The following is a 23,318-nucleotide window of genomic DNA, read 5'->3' as shown; positions in this document are numbered from 1 at the left end:
TGAGTGGGGGAAGGGGTGTTTAATCCCCCTCCCTGGCCCCAGGCCCCAGCTGGGGTTTGCCTGGAGGGTGAGGGGGCAGTCCCTGCCTCCTCTCCCCCACAAAACCCTTCTTTGATGGAGCAGACAGCACAGCCGAGCCCAGGGCTAGAAAGCATGCTGGCATGCTGGAGGACTAAGATTTAACTTGAACCAGGAAGGGGTCTGGGACAAAAGTTTCATAAACTAGTTTGACCCAAATCAGTTAAGTTTGATACTACAGTCAACCAGGTTTATCTTAAACCAGTTTCAGCCATTTCAGTTTATGTGCACTGAACTTCTGTTCTGTTACAGGTTTAAAACTGTTTCTGTTGACTTATACTGGTTTATGTGTAACTTCTGTGTCTAGCCTAAAAGATAGTGAAGTGGTTATAATGTAATGTTACATTTGTCTTGTTTGATTCTTGTTTCTGGGATGTGAAGAAAATATACTATCATTTGTACAAGATGTGTGCTAATTAAGAAGAAAGCCTGGAATATCTCCAAAGATGCTCACATAAGCATGGATGGCATTCACAAAATGGGCTTTATTAGTACTAGAAAGGTATAATCTATCTACAAATATATTGACAGAATAATAAAATATCAAAGTAATGATCTGTCCATAAGTTCACTACTAAGGATCACAATTTTCCTGCTGTTCTAATTTGGTTAGATACCTAGGACTGCATGATTTACAGAAGCAGCCAAAAGGAGTATGTCTTGTTTCATTTTATTGTCCAGCTTACTCCCCTAGATAAACACATGTCATTCCAAATGAAGTCACTGGGAGTAGCAAGTGCATGCAAAAACAGAATCTATCCTCTGGATTTATTAGATTATATTGCTTCAAAACACAAGTTGCTCTTTCCTATCCCAAGCTACATCCTCTATAAATGTAATATTAGGGAGATAAAAAGTGCTGTAGCAGAGGGAAAAGAACATACTTTAAACCCTTGTCTTTGTTGAAACACCACCATATAACTGTGCGCTCAAGTGAATGAGGGAGAGAACACGTGAGGCAGGGCTTTATCTTAGAGCTAGTGGATTTAGGGACAAGATTGTCAATTGAGCGAGACTTCAATTACAACCTAATTTAATGTATACCTAAGTACATTATTGCAATTCAATAAACATCTCTTTAGAATTAAACAATTCCAATTTACTTTCATTTCAGCCTGTGTGCACACTGTGAGAATTTATTATTACTCATGCCTAAATTAGTCAGATGCTTTCAGAAGCTTTGATCCATGCAATCCCATTGTGACATCAGTGCTGCATAGGACTAACCTCAAATCAGCCACTGAAATTTACTTGCTTGGAAAGAAGGAGCAAGACGTAGAAAAGTTATACATTCTGCCCTTAATTATCTTTCTGTATCTGTCCTGCCCTCCATAATTGTCTCTGTCTAGCAGTCTGCCTGTACACTCCAGCAATGAATCAATGTCTCTTGTGTTGGAAGGCTATCTATTGATATTTATAACTTGTTCTTCTTTCCATCTTACCTGCTAACATGTCTGAGGGGGAGACAGTCAGGCACATTCTTAACCAAGGTTTGCATCGTCTGATATTTATTTCCTTTTGCTGACTGCCTTCTTTCCATTTAAACACAACACATCTCTCAAAATGCTCACATGCATGCCTGGGTTCATTTCAATCATGAGTTCTTATTTATTTTATTCACTTCAGGTTGGATCCCAAAAGGTACAGATGCCCTTAATGGAAATTAAAAGCACTCAGGACTTTGCACAATCAGTCTTTTCATCAGCTGTAGTCTGAAGGGACATCATAATACACAGCACTTGATTTTTAAAGTACTGTTTAGGCCTTAATGAGTTGATTAGCAATGCTGGGAACTATTCATAACCACTTACCTGCATTTTATATACGATAAAACTAAGAAAGTTGCAATGACTTCCTCAAAAACCAAAGGTTTTTTATAGATGTGCTCAGGGGGGCAGTACTTTAGTTAGAGTGGCTCCGAGAGCACCCAGAGCATCACATGTATCAGCATCCCCACACTGAAAAATGGCAGCAGTGGTGGTTTAACTGAAGCTTGTCAAACAAGCTTTAGTTATAGTTAGTTATGCCAATTTTTAGTGCAGGGATGCTGACACACATTATGCTGGAGTCTGCTGGAGCGCAGTAATTACCACACTCCAGCAGACTCAATCAAGTCTGCTCCAACATGCTATAATTACAGCACATCAGAACAGCCAAAGTCAGCAGCAGAGGCAGCAAGATTAAAATTCAGGGCTGTCCTGCCTTCTTACCTGGTGATCACTTCCAACCACATTGCCAAAGGCTAAAGCCATACAGGAATCTTTGTTGTGCTTCCTCCCTGAACAGTGGCATGTATAAATGCATGGGAATGTATATTATAAAATCCCAGATAAACAAATTCAGCCCTACTGCCCTTTAATACACATCAATCCACATGGTTTTCCAGAGAGGGAATGTAGTTCCACAAAGCTTAACCCTAACAGGTAGAATAGTCTTGATTAGATTACAGATAATACCCTCTACAAATCAGTAATTGTACTTACACATTCAATTTTACACAAAGCCTGCAGCTAGCCACCATTTATCTCAGAGATAAAACAAGTTGAGACTTATCCCTTAGCCTAGTCCCTTTAAGTAACTCAGAGACTCCTGTGAGTTGTGCACATTGCCAGACCAATGCATTGTGACCTATGATCAGGAAAGTACAAAGGTGACACAAAGTCATCTTTCAATGCTCCTGTCCTGAGCTGCCAGGAGTGCTTCTAATGTGCAGCTAGGAATCTGGAGGTCTAAGGAACCCCTCTTTTCCCAATTCATTCCATGTGTCATTAAAATCAAATATAAAATCTGTTTTTCATTCTGTAAAAAAATCCACCTCTACCTACCCTATCCAAATTCCACACAATTTGAAAAATAACTGGGCCTCGAGAAATTCATAAACCACACTGGACAAAGTTATATATGCATTTCCACTTGAACTACTGTTACATGCACACAATATCCATCAGGTATTTTTTATTTAATGCTACTTACCTTTCACTATTAGTTCTGCATAGTTTGAAACTCCAGAGCCACCATCTGAGCGAATCACGCACCGGTATTTACTGATGCTACGCTGAGAAGTGTCCGCTACACTGACTGTAGCTGAAAACCGTCTGTGGTTGACCACCCTGGTGACCATTAAGGCAGTGTCCCTTCCATTCCATTGCTGCCGGAGCAACCAAGAATACAAATAAATAAGAGATAAAGAGATTGACAAATGTGCTTGTTGTTATGCTTTATATAAATACTGTTTAGAACTTTCTGTTTAATGATGTCTGCTAAGTAAGCAATTTATATCATACAAAGGTCCAAAAGGCCTCCAAAGATGCACCCACAAAACGTAAACAAACATCTGTTTGTCTGAATTAAGACATGCAATAGGGTTAGGGACAGACATTCAAAAAGCTGGAGCCTGAATTGATTCAATCTTTGCAGGTTAGTCTAACCTGCAAAGATTGAACTGATTTGCGAGTGCACAGACATTCATGTTTAATTCTGGAAATGCAGGCACACGCCTGCAGTGGCATAGGCTAGAAGCTGGGGGGTGCTGAAGCAGCCCTCCCTTCCCCTTGCAACAGTCACAAGGCTGGAGGGAAGCTGACCTGGGGGCATGGCAGAGCCCCCACAGGGGCTAAGTATGATTGTGGAGGGGTTTCAACCCCCACCCTGGCCCGTAGGGACCCCATCTAGGCTGTGCCTGGAGGGATAGGAGGGAAGCAGTCATTGCCAGACTTGTACCCAAGGCCACACACCAGCAGGGCAGTGCATCAGGCAAAGGGGAGCAAGGGATGGGGATTAAACTCACCTGACTCTGAGCATCGGACCCCAGTCGGGTTCTGTCCAGATCTTCCTCCAGCTCTTGCTTGGCTGGTGGGGGCCTGACCAGAGCTATCATCATGGCCCTGCTGTCCACCCAGGGCTGAAGCTGCAGCTGCAGCTGTAGCTGGGGCTGGAGAGCTGAGCCCAGCCTGCCCTGGCATGTTGCTAAGGCCAGAGACAGAGGGGCAGCTTGGGTTGGGGTTACAGGGGCTGTGCGGCTAGAATGCGTCTGGCTCCCTGCACCCAAGCCAGCTGGGTAGGGCCCTGTGGGGTTGGCCCTCGGACCCTTCCCAACCCATTGGGGCTGTGTTACAGCTTGGCCTGGCAGCATGGGTGGGGGCTTGCTGGGGAGCAGACATCCCAAGCCAGCTCAGAGGCACCGCCATGCCCCCTGTGCTGTGCAGCACCTGGGGCTGCAGGTGCACAGCCAGCTGTGGGCTGGTTGGGGCCCAGGGGGCTGTTCTGTCCCCTTCACCTGCCACTGCCACTGTTGTTGCTGCACTATGCCACACCACTCTGGGTGGGGAATGGGAGGACAGGGGAGGTGGGAAGCTTCAGCCCCACAGCTTCTGCTCTGTGTGTGGAGCTCCAGCTCCATTCCCCAGATGCCTTCCGCTTTCCAAAGTGTCCAAGTGGAAGGCGGTTGCAGTCAGAGCTCCACACATGGGGAAGAAGCTGCTGGGCCTGGCAGAAGCCACCAGGCCCAGCAGGGCTGTTTTTCTCTCCTCACCTGCAGCTCCTGCACCTGCTGTGAAGTTCTGCTTGAGATGGGGGGAGATTCCTTTAGCCCAATGGCTTCGACCTTTGCTGGGCTGGAGCAGCTGAGCTGACGGAAACTCCCCCTGCCCTGAGCGGCACTGCGTGGTGCAGCAGGACCGGAGCTGTGGCTGCAGGTGAGGGGAGAAAAACAGCTCTGCCAGGCCCAGCAGCTTCTGCCCCGTGTGTGGAGCTCTGGCTGCAGCCCCCAGATGCCTTCCACCTGGACGTCTTGGAAGGCAGAAGGCATCTGGGTGGAAAGCATCTGGGGGCTGGAGCTAGAGCTCCATGTGTGAGGCAGAAGCCATTAGGCTGAAGCTTCTTGTTACCCCAACAAAAGTGGCATGGCATGACCATGGCAGCAGCAGCTGGAGGAAAAGGAGCAGAACAGCCCCCCTGGCCCTGACCAGCCCACAGCTGGCTGTGCACCTGCAGCCCCGGGTGTGGCAGTGACTGCTGGCCTCGGGGCCCAACAGCACCTCCAAGCTGGCCTGGTAAGCCCACTCTCCAGTCAGCGCCCACCTGTGCTGCCAGGCTGAGGTGTTACGCAGCCCCTGTGGGATGGCAAAAGCTCTGTCCCCAGGGCCAGCCCCTCAGGGTCCTTCCCAGCCTGCTGGGGCTTCCATGACAGCCCAGCCCAGCTTGGGCATGGGGAGCTACACAGCTCCAGCCCAAGCTGCAGCCTGCTGGGAAGAGCCCAGCCCCAGTGTCCCAGCCTGGGATGGCCCCTCTGCCTCTGCTCTCAGCAGCGCTCACAGGCCAGTTGGCCTTAGCCCTGCAGCCCCAGCCACTGGCAAGGCAGGTGTATGGTGGGGGTAAGGTAGCCACATAGAGGATAGTCCGGTTGTCCTCTGCCTTCTATTGATACGAAACTGGATGCCCTTATATCCTCTATTTTTATCTTGAAGAGAAAAATAGAGGACATAAAGGCATCAGGTTTTGTATCAATAGAGGATAGAGGACAGAGTAGCAGAAAACTGGAATGTCCTCTATGATGGCTACCCTAGGTGGGGGCCATGCCAGCCAGCTCTGGATGTGCTCCCTCTTCTGCCGCTAGAGCAGGGAAGGGGGGAATGGCTGACAGGGCCGCTGTCCATCAGTAAGGGGTGGGAGAATAAACTCCCTCCCTGCCCGCTTTTCATCAAGGGGCCATGTGTCTGGCCAGACCCCCATCCCTGCTCAAGCTAGAGATCAGAGGGGTGGGGCCAACCTTGCTCTATGGAGCAGAGAGCACAGCCATGCCTAAGGCTGCAAAGCATCTGGGATGCTGTTGGACTCTGATTTTAGCTTAATCCAGGAAGGGGTCTGGGACAGAAGTTTCATAAACCAGTTTGACCCAAGTCAGTTAAGTCTGATACTATGTTCAACCAGGTTTATCTTAAGACAGTTTCAGCCATTTTTGAACTGATTTACGTGCACTGAACTTATGTTCTGTTACAGGTTTAAACTAGTTTCTGATCACTTAAATCAGTCTATGTGTAACTTCTGTCCCTAAGATGAGGGGCGTCATGTGCATTCAAGTTTTGCAAGGCATTTTTTTAATCATGTTTGACAACTTGATGCAGTAACTATAATACAACAGTTATCTTAGGAGATGGTCCAGATTTTTAGAAGTGTTTGTAAGCAATGCATTTGTGTGCTTTGCCAACACAAACACATAGATTTTGTATATCCTTACTTTTGCAGGTGTACAGATGTGGTGTTTTTGTTGAGCCAAATTTAAAGATAGACTGAATTTGGAATGCTATCCGTGCTTAGATTTCAAACACTGCCAGAAAGTGAATATTAAAGAATTTCCTAACCCTCCAGAATTTCTCTAAACAAGTGAGGATCAGAAGATGCCACCCTGACCTGCCTTCCTACAGAACTTCAGTTACATTTACCTCAAGGAAGGAGCCCAGTTTATCATGTCCTATGTTTCCAGCTAACTGGAAGCAAGATGTGGAAGAATTCAGCATAAAAGTAAGTTAAGCTGTGCCAAAACATCTGACATTGTTGAGTTGATCTAGCTTGCTAGGTGTTGCAAAGAAAAAAGTAGTGCCATTTTGCCAATTTCCAGTAATCAATCATTTGGGTCATTTCCAAATGTCATTTTCATTACATGCTTGTTTCAAAGAGTAAGTTCCCACTAGCAAAAAAAAATTGCTCTCCTCCCAAATGCTTGCATCTAAAGGGAAAATTGCTCACCTCACTTTAGCTCAGAAGTGTTTTACACACATGAAGTCATAATGGCAAAAGCATTTGGCAGCAAGCATCAGAGCAAGCTAAAGATTAAGCAATGATACACCTCAGGGGTGCTAAATTACAACATGACTTAAGAAATTTGTGGCTAAAAATGGAGCTGCTAGGGTAAGAAGTGTGACAACAGTAGTTATAGTGACTATGAAGTCATTTTGTACACTGCACCTCTTACTGACTCAAATATTTTGCTAGAATTAATTTTAAACTTTAACTTCAGATAAACTTATTGTTTGCTCCAGTCCTGCTTAGATTACAGTTGAAACTGGTATTAAAGCTCTTTCAGCCAACATGTTAACTTCATACCCTTAGCCCACCATTTGTTAATATTCCCAGAATGCTCAAGCAGCCCTGGCAATGGTACACCTACACATGAAATTAGTGTGCCTGAATAAATTCTGACACATTTCATGCTGAGCTTTATTGCTTCTAGGCACAGTGTTTATGCATGCACCCAAGACTGCAGCACATTTTGCTGTAGTGGAGCAACCCCAGCTGGCAGGGGCCCCGAGAGGTCAGCCTGCTAGCCTGGAGCTGCTCTGCCCTGGCTCAATGTACTGCAGAGGGGTGGGCTGGGGCATGAGGGTGCTACAGTGTGGGACCAGCTGGCAGGCAGCCTCTGGACTGTAGTACCCTCATGCCCCAGCCACCCCAGTCATGGTCTACATATGTGCTGCAGTGCACTAAACTCCGCTGTAGGATAGTGCTTGTGTCGGGCTTACAGAGGAGTTAATTAGTTTACTGAGGTCTAATATGGCTGCACATGTAGATGGTGATGCTTTACTGGGGAGCTAAATAGTCAAATCCACAGTAAAGCACACGTGTAGATGTGTCCAGTGTGTACTTTTGTGTTGCAGTAGTTGGTACTTGAGGTATTCCTTGTTATAGGCCTCAAAACAACAGATGGAGCATCCATAGAATCATACAATCACAGAAAATTAGGGTTGGAAGGGACCTCAGGAGGTTATCTAATCCAACCCCCCTGCTCAAACCAGGACCAGCCCTAACTAGATCATCCCAGCCAAAGCTTTGTCTAGTTGGGTTTTGAAAACCTCCAAGGACGGAGATTCCACCACCTCTCTGGGTAACCTGTTCCAGTGTTTGACTACCCTCCTAGTAAGAAAATTCTTCCTAATATCTAACCTAAACTTCCCTTGCTGCAACTTGAGACCATTATTCCTTGTTCTGTCATCTACCACCACTGGGAACAGTCTAGCTCCATCCTCCATCCTCTTTCAAACTCCACTTTAGGTAGTTGAAGGCTGCTATTAAATCCTCTCTCAGTCTCCTCTTATCTAGACTAAATAATCTGAGTTCCCTCAGTCTTTCCTCATAAATCATGTCCCCCAGCCCCCTCAACATGTGTGTAAAACAATTTTTGTTGCTCTTCACTGTACTCTCTCTAATTTGTCCACATCCTTTCTGTAGTGGAGGACTGAAAGCTGAACACAGTACTCCACATGTGGCCTCACCAGTGCTGAATAGAGGGGAATCATCACTTATCTTGATCTACTGGCAACACTCCTACTGATGCATCCCCATATGCCGCTAGCCTTCTTTGCAACAAGGGCACACTGTTGGCTTGTATTCAGCTTATTGTCCACTGTAACCCTAGCTCTTTTCTGCAAAGCTGCTGCCCAGTCAGTTATCCCCCAGCCTGGTACTGATGCATAGGACTGTTCCATCCTAAATGCAGGACTTTGCACTTGTCCTTGTAGAACCTCATGAGGTTTCTTTTGGATGAATCCTCCAATTTGTCTACATCACTCTGAATCATCTGCAGAATTGCTGAGGGAGGGACTCTATTCCATATTTCAGGTCATTGATGAAGACATTGGACAAAACTAGCCCCAGGACTGATCAATGGGGCATTCCACTTGATACTGGCTGCCAACTAGACATCAAGCCCTCTAAGCCTGATGCTCCAGCCAGTTTTCTATCCTCTTTCTATCAGCCAACTCCCTCAGCACCCTTGGGTGCATCCCATCTGGCCCCTTGGACTTCTATATGTCCAGCTTTTCTAAATAGTCCCTAACCTGTTCTTTTGCCACTGTTGGCTGTTCACCTCCTCCCCAACTGTGCTGCCTGGTGCAGTAGTCTGGGAGCTGACCTTGCCTGTGAAGAGTGAGGGGAAGAAGGCATTGAGCACTTCAGCCTTTTCTGCATCCTCTGTCACTAGGTTGCCTGCCCCATTCAGTAAATGACCCACACTTTCCCTGATCCTCATCTTGCTGCTGACATACTTGTAGAAACCCTTCTTGTTACCCTTCACGGCCCTTGCTAACTGCAACTCCATTTGCACTTTGGCCTTTCTGACTTCATCCCTGCATACCTGAGCAATGCTCTTATACTCCTCCCTAGTTATTTGTCCAAGTTTCCACTTCTTATAAGCTTCCTTTTTGTGACTTAGTTTACTGAAGAGTTCCCTGCTAAGCCAAGCTGGTCTTCTGCTGTACTTGCTAGTATCTTGTGCATCGGGATAGTATGTTCCTGCACTCTCAGTAAGGCTTTTTTAAAGTATAGCCAGCTCTCCTGGACTCCTCTCCCCATCAGACTAGCTTCCCAGGGGAACCTACCCATGAGTTCTTTCAGCAAGTCAAAATCTGCTTTTCCGAAGGCCTGGGTCCTTGCTTTGCTGCTCTCCATCCTTCCTTTCCTCAGGATCCTGAACTCAATCATCTCGTGGTCACTGCTGCCCAAGTTGCCATCCACTACTACATTCCCCACCAATTCTTCCCTATTTGTGAGCAGCAAGTCAAGAAGAGCATGGCCCCTAGCTGGCCACTCCAGCACTTACACCAGGAAGTTGTCCCCAAAAACTTCCTGGATTGTCTGTGCACAGCTGTATTGCCCTGCCACCAGATATCAGGGTGATTGAAGTCCCCCATGAGAAGCAGGGCTTGTGATTGGGAACACTTCTGCTAGCTGTTGAAGAAAGCCTCATCCACCACTTCATCCTGGTCTGGTGGTCTATAGCAGACACCCACCACAACATCACCCTTGTTGTTCTCCCCTCTAACCATAACTCAGATACTTTCAAGAGGCCTATCTCCAGTTTCATACTGGAGCTCTGAGAAATCATATGGCTCTTTACATTAACTGCAACTCCTCCTCTTCTCCCCTCGCTGTCCTTCCTGAACAGTTTGTACCCATCCATGACAGTGCTCCAGTCATGCGAGCTCCCACCAACTCTCTGTTATTTCAATCATGTCATAGTTCTCTGACTGTGCAAGAACTTCCAATTCTTCCCAGGCTTGTTTCCCAGGCTCTGTGCATTCATGTACAGGCACCTGAGTGGATTGTCATGATTTCTCAGGAACTATGAGAGCACCTCCTTTGTTGCCCCATCCTGCTTGCTCTTCCTCCACATCTCTCACTTCCCTACTTACCTCAGGGCTTTGGTCTCCAACCCCCAGTGAGCCTAGTTTAAAGCCCTTCTTACTAGATTAGCTTTAAACTAGGTTCATAGGGGGATGAAGACCAAAGCCCTAAGGTAAGTGGGAAAGGACTGTTTTTAGGACCTTAATTCAGGAAAGCATGCCTGCTTAAATTATCTTGTATTCAATAAGCTTTAAGCACATGCTTTACTGAAGTTGTATCAGTCACACCATTGCAAACTGTCCTAATTTAACACAGTTAATCAGCTTGAACTTCACATAAATTTAGGCTGATTCTGGCACTGCACTATACTTCAGGTAGCAATAGAATTCTTCAGAATTCTTTTGACTTCAGTGGAGCCTCAGTGAGTAATTTAATATAACTGGGTTCAAGAATGGGAAGCAGCAATCCCCGTGTCCCAAAAAAGAAGCTGGGACTCTCCCCTTTCCAATTTGCTAAACTTTCTATTTCTTACTCTTTAAAGCTGAAAGATCAGATTTTAACTGTGTCACTGTACCCAGACTGAACAGTACAAGCTATCTTTTCTCACCCAGCAGGCAGCATACACAACATTTAAAGGCCTGAGACTTGCATTTGCTCCCCTGCTCATAGAACTGGTTGGGGACAGGTTCAGCTCCATGGTTCCTTAGGGAAATCTAAGGACTGGGAAAGAGAAGTGTAGCTCTGGCTATGCCAACTACGTGTCATCTGAAGATTCAGCCTAAGAAAAATCCTCAGCTAGTTTTCAGTACTGAGGTCAATGCAACATTGGGGTGGATACAGAACAGGAGATTTATAATAGTTGGAAAAAAGGAAAGTTGTGGCAGGGTTTAGGTTTTTTTTAATAGCTGCTTGCTGCTTTAGCATTTGGAATAAGAGAAATCTTGGGGAAGAAGCAAAGGACAACTGATGTGAACAAAGGTGCATAGTACCTGTATTCTTAGTACTGAGGCTGATTTGAGACAGCAATAATATTGTGTGCCACTGAATAACATGAAGATGGATCATAAGAATACAAGTCGGCATCAAGCCATGAGCTGAATCTGAACATGCCAGTTTTGTCATTCTGCATTAGTGCCCCACACAACACTAAGCTGGAACAACTTCAAAGAAATTCCTTTCATTAAAGGCCTTTTGGAATTTCTCCTTTATTCCTCAGCTCTTCTCCTTCCACTCATTTTGCCTAGGGCAATTCCACTTGATTATGCTTCCTTGTTACTTTACCTGGAGCCAGAGTTTGTCATGCTGGGACCACTTGCCCCCCGCAATGCACTGGAACGTTGCATTCTGTCCCACATTAACCTCCACATTCTGAAGCCGCAGGAAGTGAGGTGCTTTTCCTAAAAAAAAGAAAAAACAAAAGATGCAAAATATTATGTTACCCGGTTAGAGCATGACAGTAATTGACAATGTCATACAGCCACTGGGATATCCTTACTTAGTAGGTGTGAGGGCAATACTAGTTCTACCCTTTGACCAAGTAACTTAGCAAAGCAAAGCAAAGCTGTATTGTTTAATTATTTAGCATGGAGAGATTGATATTATACAGGATGGCAAGAGTGATCATATAACACTTTGGCACAGCAAGGAAGTGCACTAAGTTTCAGTTCTACAACATCAGTTCACAATTACTTCTCACCAGCAGAGGTTCATTGTTGTTTGCTACAAGCCAAGAGCAACTTCTGCTGTATAACAGGGAAATATCAACATTTACAAAGGTTAAAAAAAAATCAAATAGCCTTGAGATTTCAGAGCAAACATGGCCCAAAGCAATTTTTCATATCCTTTTTCAGTTTTGCTGATTGCCAAGTGAATCCTAGGGAATCAGACCTGACACCATCAGGCATTCCTGATTTTCAGATTATATTTAAAAAATCCATCCCATCGTTCACATAAATAAACACAGGCCACTGTCTTTCAAAACTAAACAAATTCATACTTCTCCATTTGACAATTAATATAGATCACGTAAGGCTATGACCGTTATCACAGTGTATATAACCATGCTAGAGTAAGGCTGGTCCATAACTTAACTCCTGAAAGTAGGATCTCATGAAGTAAAGGCCATGTGCTGTTCTAAACTTAATTCAAGTTCAGTACTAAACTTAAGATAATATTAAAGAATAATAGCAGATAACATTATTACAGCTACTCCTCTGTTAGGCCATGCTTTTCAAAGCAAATAAACTATGTTTTCCATTAAATAACTGGAGAAAGGTATGGGCACCCATGTTTATACATGCATATCCCCTTTAATGCAGGGGTAGCTAGATACCAATTATTAGCATGCACACATGCAAGTGCAGGCCAGTTTCGCAGGCACATTATCAGAAGCTGGTCGAACAGCTGAAACATCCTGTGTGCATGCCTCTGAAGTATTTATCATTCATCTGGGACTGCAACCAGTCCAAACAGATAAAACAGCTGATCTAGGGTAACACTGTACTATCATTCTTTTAGCTAGTCAGTTGTTTGTGGCAAATCTATTGACAACTGAGCCCTGGGATGAAGCATGGTTACACAGGCCTTTTATCTTATCCGCGAGGCCTTAGCACAGAGTATAACTGCTGTTACAGCAAATTATTTTATCACAAAAAAGCTGTATAATTGAGATATTTAATTTTCTCTTTTGCCACATCCTTAGGGGCTGTTTCTCTCCACTTCTACTGCACTTGTCTGCCAGGCTAAGATCTGCGAAAGTGCAGAAAAACTCGTGTGGAAATAAAAAAAAAAAAAGACCTCATAATTCCAGTCACCTCAAAGGTCACTGGGAGTTCCACCATTGCAATGTTCTGAGTAATAACAATTGTAAAATGAATGTGAGGGGCAAAAGCCATAAAAGTGAACAGCACACTTCACTGACATTTACTGTGGTGGCTATCACTGCTGAACTCTGAAGGTGATTCTGGGAAGTAAAAAAGAAGTACTGCCAAAGACTGACAGGGTTTTATACACTTTAGAAAACACTATATACAACAGACTGAGGACTGATCCCAATGGGGTATGATACCTGTGGCTTGGCATTGTATGCCACTATCAGTCACTTTTTAAAACCTGAACTTGTGTGCCTCACATGCTCAGTTCCATCCAGGGCAATTCTAGCAGCCAAATTAGACAGTGGTGGGAAGGGAGTAGTCTGATTATGGCAGGGGAAGGAAAAAGAAAATGGCCATCAGGCCATATCTGGCCTGCCAGGCCATTCTATCTGGCTCACAGGGCCCCTAATATTTTTGGAAAATTAACTTTTATCTGTCCCTGGCTGCTGTCCCTGGCCTGTCAAAGGTGACCGGTGCCAGTGGTGGCAGGACCCAGTCACTGAGCAGCGAGGCCTGCCCGGCTCCACCCTGCCCCCAGCCTGCCACTCCCAATCCCACCTCCAGCCCCCAACCAGAAGCCTCTGTGGCTTCTGGCTTGGTGACCATGGGGCTGTTCCCTACCTCCCTCCATCTGAGTGAAAAGGAAACATCTGTGATCTGCCCAGCAGCCAGGAACTGCAAGGTATTGGCCAGGCTGGGCTGGCACCAGAGTGGGCGAGGGGAGGGGGATGGAAGGAAGTGGTGGTGGCACAGGGAGCATCAGGGGAGGCACATTCAGTGGCAGGGAGTGACAGAGGGGCAGTGGCAGTGGGGGGAGCAGCAGGGGCCACAGGAAGTGGTGGAGGTGTGGGGAGCAGCAGGGGGATCACGGGAAGCAGCAGTAGTGAGGGGAGTGGCAGAAAGTGGCAGCAGTGTGTGGAGTGACAGTGGAAGTGGTGACAGCATGAGAAGTGGCAGAGGAGACATGGAAAGTGGAAGTGGCACAGGGAACAGAGAGGGCTGCAGCAGGGGGGCCATGGAAAATGGAAGGGAGTGGAGGAGGGGTTGGGGGAAGTGGCAGCAGCAGGGGGAGTGGCACTGGGGGCACAGAAAGGAAAGCAGTGGGGAGTGATGAGGGTGGGGGCAGTGGTGGTGGGTGGGAAGCAGTGGCAGGCAGTCGTGCAGGAGGGAAACCAGGGAAACGGTGGGGGAGTGGTGGTGGTGGGTGGGAGTATGGAGACTATGTTCATGCCTTGGGGCCAGTGGGGACCCAGAGTGCAATGGCAGGAGTGCAGAGCCTGGACATGGGGTCTGCTTAGCTGCATCGCGTGAGGCTCGCATGCTGTCAGCAAAAGTTGCACACAATGGAGCCAGTGGCCTGGCCCGTCTCTCTCTCTTTCTCTCTCTCTCACCCCACCCACCATAAACCCATACCCTCCCATAGCCCCCATCCCAACCACATACCCCACACCCATCCGCACCCACCCACCAGACCCTCACCCCGCCACACACCCCAACCACACCCCACCACATACTCCCTTACCGTCCACACACAATATACAGTTGGATTGTATTTTGAGCTATTATGTTATCACTTCTAGATACACTTTACAAACATATAAATCAGTACAACAGTATTTTTAAATAAAATTTTTAAAAGTTATAAGTTATATTAGATTTTTTTTTTTTTTTTGTATATGGTTTGTGGTTTTTATCTGGTTTCAGGATTGCAGCACCCTCCCTCCCAAAAGGAGTACTTCCAGGGCACAGTGAGGGACTTCCAGTGGCAAAGGTTAGGGGTTAGGGAGCAGGATATCAGGTCCTAATATAGCAATCAAGGGTGGGGCAACTGTCAAGGAGTGGGGCTACCCATGTCAACCTTGACAGCTCACCAAAACTCCATAATTGCCCACCCCGGGATTAGGGGCTCACCCACTGATATTGGCCAGGTGATACAGCACATTAACTAGAATGCCTTGACTTAAGTATACAGAAAGAAGGCAGCTGAAGTGCAGTTCTTTCTGAATACTTATGGGGAGGAAGAGCTGTGGGCATGGACAAGGACAGGGACACAATAAATATTATTTCCTTCTAGATTCAGGAAGCCATAATGGATAACATAAAAACAAAACAAAATGACTTGAGTGCATAGACTGCAACCCAGGCAGAATGTAGACAGTTAAGTCCAGGGCAGCAAACCACAACCCACTGTGGCAAAGCTAAGAATTCCAGTTTATGTTTCCTGCTTAATACCGCTTGGGATCCACAAAAGAGATATCCCTCTATCTAGGTCCCCTGAGGAGCCTGTTTCAGTGGGTACGCTCTGAACAGGCTTTGCATGCCCTTATGGGAAGGAGCTCAGTACAAAGCACAGCATGCACAATCATTTTCATTTAAAAATTAGCCAAAAGAAGACAAGGAGAATGTAGTGGTGTCACCCACCATTTAAATAACAGCAAAGGGCACCTATACATGTGCAGCAAGGCTGCTCCAATGTGCTGTAATTACCATGATGCAGCAGACACCAGCACCATGTGTATCAGTGTCCCTGTTCTGAAAAATGATGGCAGAGGCACTTTAACTAAAGCTCATTTAACAAGCTTTACTTAACGTGCCCCATCACAATTTTTCAGCATGGGGATGCTGATACATATGATGCTTCAGGCGCTTTAATTAGAGCATCTCAGAGCCACTCCAATTAAAGCCTTCCTCTCCCCACTCCCAAAGCATTTCTATAAATGCCCTTACTGACTAGAGAACTTGTTTCAGGGGGGAGTTTTGGATTATGGTTCCTGCTCCAGAGACTGCACATGCATTTTGCATTAAAAAGTCATTAGATAAAATCCCTAAGCAGCATTGAGAGCATGAACCAGAACGCAGATTTCCTCCTTCTCAGGAGAAAGCCGTTAGCTACATAATCATGTTACTTCTTGCTTTCTCTCTGGCTTCACAAATCTTGCATTCTTGGCTGCACGGTGGAACAGCTTCAGCCGGAGAGGTGGAGAGTACCAGTCTTACTTTCAGCACAGTAGGTAGAAGATTTAATTCCCCTTAGACATACAACGTAGACCCTTCTATCTCTTGGGTGAATTCATTAAGCACTAGACAATTACATAAATGATGGGAAATGGTAGAAGCAGTACCACCACCACCATTTTAGAAGAAAACAGTAAGTATATGTACACAAAGGACTTATTTGGCTGCTTATGGTTTCAGTGTGTGAGTCCCATTCTCACATAACCTCACATAGGTGCCTGACTCAGGATTAAACAACTTGGTTCTAGTAAAGGGGAGGGAATTAAGACACACACTTCTCTTTGCTATTTCTGCTGATTGGCTCAGCATGTTGGCTGTTAAAAATCCTACCCTTAGGCACTTAACCTTCCCTTTTCATTATATAGGGAACTGGAGGGCCTAGTCAGGGTGGTGGATTGAACTTCTGGTGCCAGGGGCATAAAGCTTAGGTACACTTAGCATTGCCACAAACAAGTCCCTTTGTGCATCTGAACCAAAATGCTTACAGTTGTGAACAACCCCTCCCCCCCCCCCCAAACCCCCAAGGGCTCAGAATACAAGGGCAATGGAAGGTTCAGAAAAGATTAAGCTTTCAGGTCCAGATTTTCCAAGTTGCTCAGCAGTCAGCAGTTCCCACTGAGAATAGGAGCAACATACTTTTCAAAATCTGGTGCTTACCACATTAGTTATGTCAGTGAAGTAACATGTTTGCAGCACTGCTGTTTCTATACATAGATTTTATAACTATACACAGAGGTCCCAACTTAGGAAAGCATTCCTAGTCAGTAAACCACTTAAGCAATGTGCTTATCTTTGAAAATGGAACTTACAATAGGATTTAAACTCCAGTTCCAGCACTGAAGCTAGAAACAGCACTGTTTTTCTCCCTTTTTACATCCAAAAGCTGTCTCCTGGTTGGGTAACTGCGTTTCTTGCGATGGAAAGATATCAGTCATTGGCCAACATGTTACTTAATGTAAACACAAGATATGAGAAATTTGTTTGGATGTCACCAGTTATCAGCAGCAGATGCTTAATACTGATTGTAAGTACATCTTAATGAAGTAAATGCACCCAAAGGCATAGGCAATGGGCACATGATGTAAATATAAATATAATTAACTTAAATGGCAATTACCCATACTGCAACTATCAGAAATGCCCCGTTAATTTAAATAGCACCATGCCCCTGATATCTGTCACATAAGATGTCAACTATAGGAAACCATCATTAGAAATTTTGCACACAATTCACTGCAGTTACAGGAAATACAAATATAAGCTCAATATGTGTACATAGTAGCTGTACTAACACATTCAACACTATGAATAAGCAAAAGACGTATAAAGCACAGTAAATAGTACTGGATGGATATGTTGTCTTTCCAAGTAGGACCTGGCTGGCTAGAGGACCCAAGGTGCTAAATCTACAACATCAGATCATAATGAACAGAATTAGAGTTACCCAGTAGTGTATTTCCATCTCAAACTCCAAATTATTCAAATACAAAGTCCTGGGAGTAGATGAATATTGTTCATGAGAGTATTTAATTTGCTTGAAGAGGAAAAGTAGATGAGATACAGCTGGACTCATTAAAGGATGTGAAGTTTCTTACAATGTTTAAAAGGGATTTTAAAATTGTATTTCACTCATAGAAGAGGCCAGACCAATGGGAAAAACTTGGTTCCAGGCATGGGGAATTAGGAAATCAGATTAGTCCAAATTAGATATGATGGGGCGAGGGAGGGAAAGAGATGGAATTTAACCATCTTGCACAGCAAAACAGACTTGTACTAAAGTCTACAATCCACAGTGAGTCCAATGTTTTGAAAATAATACCAAGATATAATTTTAAGATCATTTAATGGACTTGAATGCATTTGCATTCCTATGAAGAGAGAGCTTTAGGGTATTTTTTCCACTAAATGAATATTGCACTATTGTAGAGTTTTTATTTTTTAGATTAACTGTTTAGATAAGGATTGGCAATCTACAGCCTGCAGATCAGATTCAGCCCATGGAACCATTGGGTCTGGGCCATGAACCTGGGGCTTCAGCAGAATTCAGCAGCAGAGGCTTAACCTGCACCACAGCAGCAGTGGCAATGACCAGGTCCTAGGGCTTAGGGCTACGTGACGCTTCGGTCCCTGATTTGATTCGGTGGAAATTCGGCCCAATTTGGCGGCCAAATCTGTGAATATGAATTGAATCAGAGGATCCTTCAACCATTCTGAATCTAACTGAAACCCTCCAAATCAACTTGGAAAGATTCAGCGATTCGGACATACAGACAGCTTTAAATGTTTTTTCTACATACCTCTAGGTAGCAGAGGCTCATTAATGTTGCAATGCTGAGGTGCATGGAGCGTCCCACAAAAGCACAGGTGGCTCCCCAGTGCCCTTGGCAGCAGACCCAGAAGTGGACTAGAAACATTTCCGGTCCACTTTTGGGTCCACCGGGGAGCACATGGGGGCCTCCCGCACCCTACCAGCTCAGTGACTGGTGCCTCCTGGGTCTTGGCGGGGGCACCCAGGGTCCCCCTGTGGTCAATCACCAATCAAGGGAGGTGGGGGGGGGGGGAAGCATGCTCCCCAGCAGACCCAGAAGTGGACCGGAACTACTTCCAGTCCATTTCTGGGTTCACTGCCAAGCATGTGGAGGACCCCCCTGCGCTCCTGTGGGATGCTCCATGCGTCCCAGCATCGCAGCGATCATGAGCACTGCCTACTACCTCAAGGTATGTAGAAAAAACTTTTAAAGCTGTGTCAATATCTGAATCACTGATACCTGAATCAGCATCGAATCTTCAGATTCAGATTTGGCTGAATCGAATCAGGGACAGTGATCCAAGTCAACAATTTGAATCATTGTTCCTGATTCAGGCCGAATCTGAATCCGAATCCAAATCAAATACGACCCGCTTTGCACATTCCTACTAGGGCTGGCACACCTCATTTGAACCAAACCAAGCCATTCCAGCTCACCACTAGAAAATTTGGCTGACTGCTGGTTTATGATACTAGCAGAAACTTTACATTCTTCTCTTTCAATGGTATGATTCAGAGTTAACAGGTAATCCGAGCTTTATATGCCTTTAACAACAGATAGAGCTCCAGGCAAACACCTTTTCACTAGCTGCAGATTCTTAGCAGTTTTGCCAGTTGCACAACTTGCAGAATGATATATTTATTCAAGGCTGATTGTCTTTACTCAGTAAGCATTTTGGAAAGATATGTGAAGATGTTTCAGAGATGACTGAGTTGTGTGAATTGCTTCTTTCGCCCACAAAACCTGATATAGTATGTTGCCATAGAAAGAAAAAGGACGTGCTTACGGCAAGGATGGGCAAGGACTCTGACTTCATCCACAGCTATGTACCCTGGATGTCCTTTCAAAGAGACAGATTCAAATATCACCTGAAATAAAGAACAAGAGAAGCTTTTCTTACAAACAGTAACCACAACAGCCTTTTTTCTGTTTGCCTCCTCCCACAACTAGTCCTGTTCCTGGCATCAGTTTTGTCAGTATATATGCATTATTTAGAGGTCTGATCCACTAGTCAGACTGAATCTCAACTCCATTTTTGTATGGAGACTGCTTGAGCCTTATGACAACTTAACTAATGTTCTTCTGAGAAATGGGGAAGCCTTTGTCAATCTTCCACTGAGAGTAAAGAGACACCTGAATGTGGTTCTTATGCCTAACTGAGGACTATGCTGGGAAAGCAGAAGTGGAGAATATACTGCATTCAGGAGACATTTGACACCATGAATTTAATATGCCTCAGAGCTGTGAATGCATAAATTGTCTATGAGCCAAATTCCCACATGTAGCCATCATGGAGGAAGTAACTTGATTTAGCATGTATGCAATCACTATACTGTAAGAAAATTATAAACTGCAGCAACAAATCCTGATCTGTAGTTACTGGATTACAAAATAAATCTCCCCCACAGATTAGAACAGAGTGTTTTCTGTCCTCCCTGGATCAAACTGTTAGCACAATTAGCTATTTTAAAAGGCCATATGTATGCGCTATGGGTGAAATTCTATTACCAACTGGCTGTCTAATGGTCCACTAGTTGGACAGCCAAGACAAGGGCTGTATAACTTCAATCAGTCAGGGGGCACACTCCATGTAGGCTCCACCAGTGGCATCCATGGACCACATGATCCCCACTTCCCTATGCCATAGGGCCTCCCTCAGCACTGCATGTGCCCTGCTGGCACACCAGCCACAACCCCTAGGTGTCACAGGCAGATACCCCCTGGAACAGGGTCAGGAAGCAAAAGCCATAGGAGGGAGGGGAAGCCCAGAGACCCTGGGTTCTGCTGCAGCTGGAGAAATGGTGGCCAGGTGTGAGCCCAGAAGCCACAAATTAACCCCCTGCAGGCCACAAGTTGGACACCTCTGGCTTAGATAACTGAATGGAAATAGTATCTAGATCAACAATGGTAGTAGACTGTCACCTTGAATGCAATTGTTCCCAAGCAATTTGGGGCCTCATAAACAAACATTAAGGGTGCTTGTACATAAGCACAGAGGCTGCTCTGACACACTGTAATTACAGCACATCAGAGCAGACTCATTTAATCAGGTCTTCTGGAGTGTGGCAATTACCACACTCTGGCAGCCTCCTGCGTCTTGAGTATCAGTGTCCCCGTGTTTCCAAATGGCAATGTGGGGGCACTCAAACAACCTTTAATTCAAGCATCCCCACTGCCATTTTGAAGCACAGGGATGCTGATACATGAGACGCTGTGGCATTTTAATTAGAGTGGCACCCCCCACCCCCCAACTTCTGGACCATGTGTAAAAGTGTCTTAAGTTATAGAATAGAACAATAATAGCTTTCTTCTGTAACTTGGAAGTTGTACCTGGGATACTGCCCCCCAGTTCCTTCCAAAGCAATGGAGACAAACTAGAAAACATCCTGCGGGAAGCATTAAGAAAATGAAGGGACTATAAAGTCTGGATTATCTGTTAAAAATTAAGGCAAAAACCCCCATAGATGTGTAGTGTTTGTATAAATATAACCTAAATATGTAAACAAAAGACTTAGAGACATTTAGCATTGTATGACAGGGACAAAGAGAAAAGGCAAATGTAGCCTGCATAGTGAAAATATTCCAGAAGTGTTGAAAGTCTCCCAAGAGAAGGTGTGCATGGGTCATCTTTCTAAGTATTAGAGGGGCATAGCAGCAAGCCGGTCAAAATTGGCTGAGGACAGGGTCTACTAAACTTACATGTTTTCTTCCAGTCCTCTATGACCGTCAGAAAGAAGTTCTCAATTATTGCTTCTATTTATCAAGTTGGCATTCACAAAATAGTACTTCCCTTGTTACTACAAGATTATATGCTAGTGTTTTCAAGGGTAGACTGAGCAGTGTTGATAAATTCTGCTTTATGGAATGTACTAACTAATGTGAACAGATTACAGAGCTGCCACTATTACACCAGAAGCTTAGTGCTGTTCTGGAACAAACACAGGTTATTCAACCTACTCTGACTGAAAGAATAATTGAAGAATTTGAGAATAGCAGAACTAAAATTATTAGACTAGCACAAAGACTTTTTACTACTTCAACTCAGACTTTTCCACACAAGTCACTTTCACCTATAGAAAGGCTGTCTTTTTAGAGATGAGCTTACTTGCTCCATTGTGGCAATATTTTCAAATTGTACACCAGAAACTTTGATATAGTAAATGGAAAAGAAGTTCCTAGTGCTAAATACTGACAATGTCCATGAAAATCAGAAAGTCCAGTGTAGTGGGTTGTCAATTTGTACAACATAGTCTTTATTTTCCCTGGGCAAACTTCTCCCACAGAAAAACATTAACATAAATCATAAATCATCAACACCAAGTACAAAACAATAAAGAGTTAACCAAACCCTCTGGTCTCTTCCCAGACCCTAAGAGAGTACCCTGGCTTGATGGTGCCATCTCTAGCCTTACAGCCTTCCCTCTCTCTCCCATCCCTGGGAATTTTAACTTTCTCTGGGCCAGCTAATCATCCTCATCAGATGGCCCAATCCTCCCAGGAAAGATGTAAACTCTTTCTTACTGCCTGCCACTTGGCTGCAGCTCCTGAGATAGGCACCCTGCTTCACTCCCCACCCTCCCACCCTCCAAGGAGTGGAGCACTCTTCCATTTCTTTATCCCCCCAGAACTCATTCTCAGAAGAAGTATGCATTTGCATGTGCCAACCCCAGGCAAAGTCAAAAGGCTTCAGGGATAGCTACCATCTCATCACCAGGGGGTCAGCCTACCTCATGAGCCATGTTAATGGGACGTGGCCCATGACCAACTGGAAACGAGGCCTTAGGTGATAGCAGTAGTAAAGGGTTTGTGTAACAAAGCTCAGCCTCAGGCGTGGCTGTGATACCCCCTGGTGGCTACTTAAAAGTACTGTTTCCTCCTGATTTTTAAGCATCCTCCCCTTCTGCTTTCCTGTCATGTCTTGATGTATATAAATACATATGCTAATATGTATTTAGGAATGGGAGGCTATGCCAGGGATCCCTGAGCTAGATCTCACTTACTCTAATTACTTGTTTCCTTAAGGGTTAATTCTGTGGCTTCCTCATCTCCCATTTTAGCCATGCTCAAGCCTCACAGATGTTACCAATTAATCAATTACCATCAGTAAGCTCCATGGACCCTCGACCCTAGCTTCAATCAACCTAATGGGCCCTCGTCCCCAGTCCATATCACTCTCTCTCAGTCTATCCCTGGGCCCTGGGCTCTCCAGATCCATCCAGCTCAGCTCCTCTCTGTCCTTCCTCTGCTCTATTCCTGGGCTCCAGCCTTACTCCCAAGACTCTGGCCCTGCTCCTGGGCCTATTGGAATCTCCACCTCTCCATAGTGCCCCCTAACCACCAATTTCTGGGACCTCCACTTCTCTTCCATCCTACCCTAAACCGTCAGTCTGGGTATCTATCCCTCAGTGATTTCTCTTTGTAGCATGCTCAGAAGCAACTCTAACATCAGCTTCTAAGGCTAAACTGTTTTCCCAGTTCAGGCCCTAGGCTTATATAAAACCTAAGCCTGGCTCCCTTTTACTCAGATGTCTCCCCTGAATGATAATTGAGCCCTCACTGCAGCCTTTTTCTTCTTAAAGTAACAGGTGCCCTAAGTGCCCTGTTAAGTCTCTACTACCCATTTATTTGCCCAAAACTCCTTTTCTAGTATAGTATACTTTTGCTGCAAGGAAAGCAACTTCCTGCTTAGACACAGAATGGAGTGTAT

General features: G+C 45.1%; 1 protein-coding gene across 2 annotated transcripts in view; it reads right to left on the bottom strand.

Annotated features, from left to right (window-relative positions):
* PTPRT (protein tyrosine phosphatase receptor type T) overlaps positions 1–23,318 on the bottom strand; it is an 889,034-nt gene that overhangs the window by 504,060 nt on the left and 361,656 nt on the right. For both annotated transcript variants that reach the window (XM_019484632.2, XM_059733217.1), the window contains exons 4-6: positions 19,398–19,479; positions 11,476–11,591; positions 3,052–3,226 (exon numbers count right to left, since the gene is read on the bottom strand). In XM_019484632.2, the coding sequence (XP_019340177.1) occupies positions 3,052–3,226; positions 11,476–11,591; positions 19,398–19,479 (373 nt within the window). The remainder of the gene's footprint in view (positions 1–3,051; positions 3,227–11,475; positions 11,592–19,397; positions 19,480–23,318) is intronic.

This window comes from Alligator mississippiensis, chromosome 9 (genome assembly GCF_030867095.1).
Source record: "Alligator mississippiensis isolate rAllMis1 chromosome 9, rAllMis1, whole genome shotgun sequence".
Lineage (NCBI taxonomy): Eukaryota > Metazoa > Chordata > Crocodylia > Alligatoridae > Alligator > Alligator mississippiensis.
This window is presented reverse-complemented; position numbering and strand designations above follow the sequence as displayed.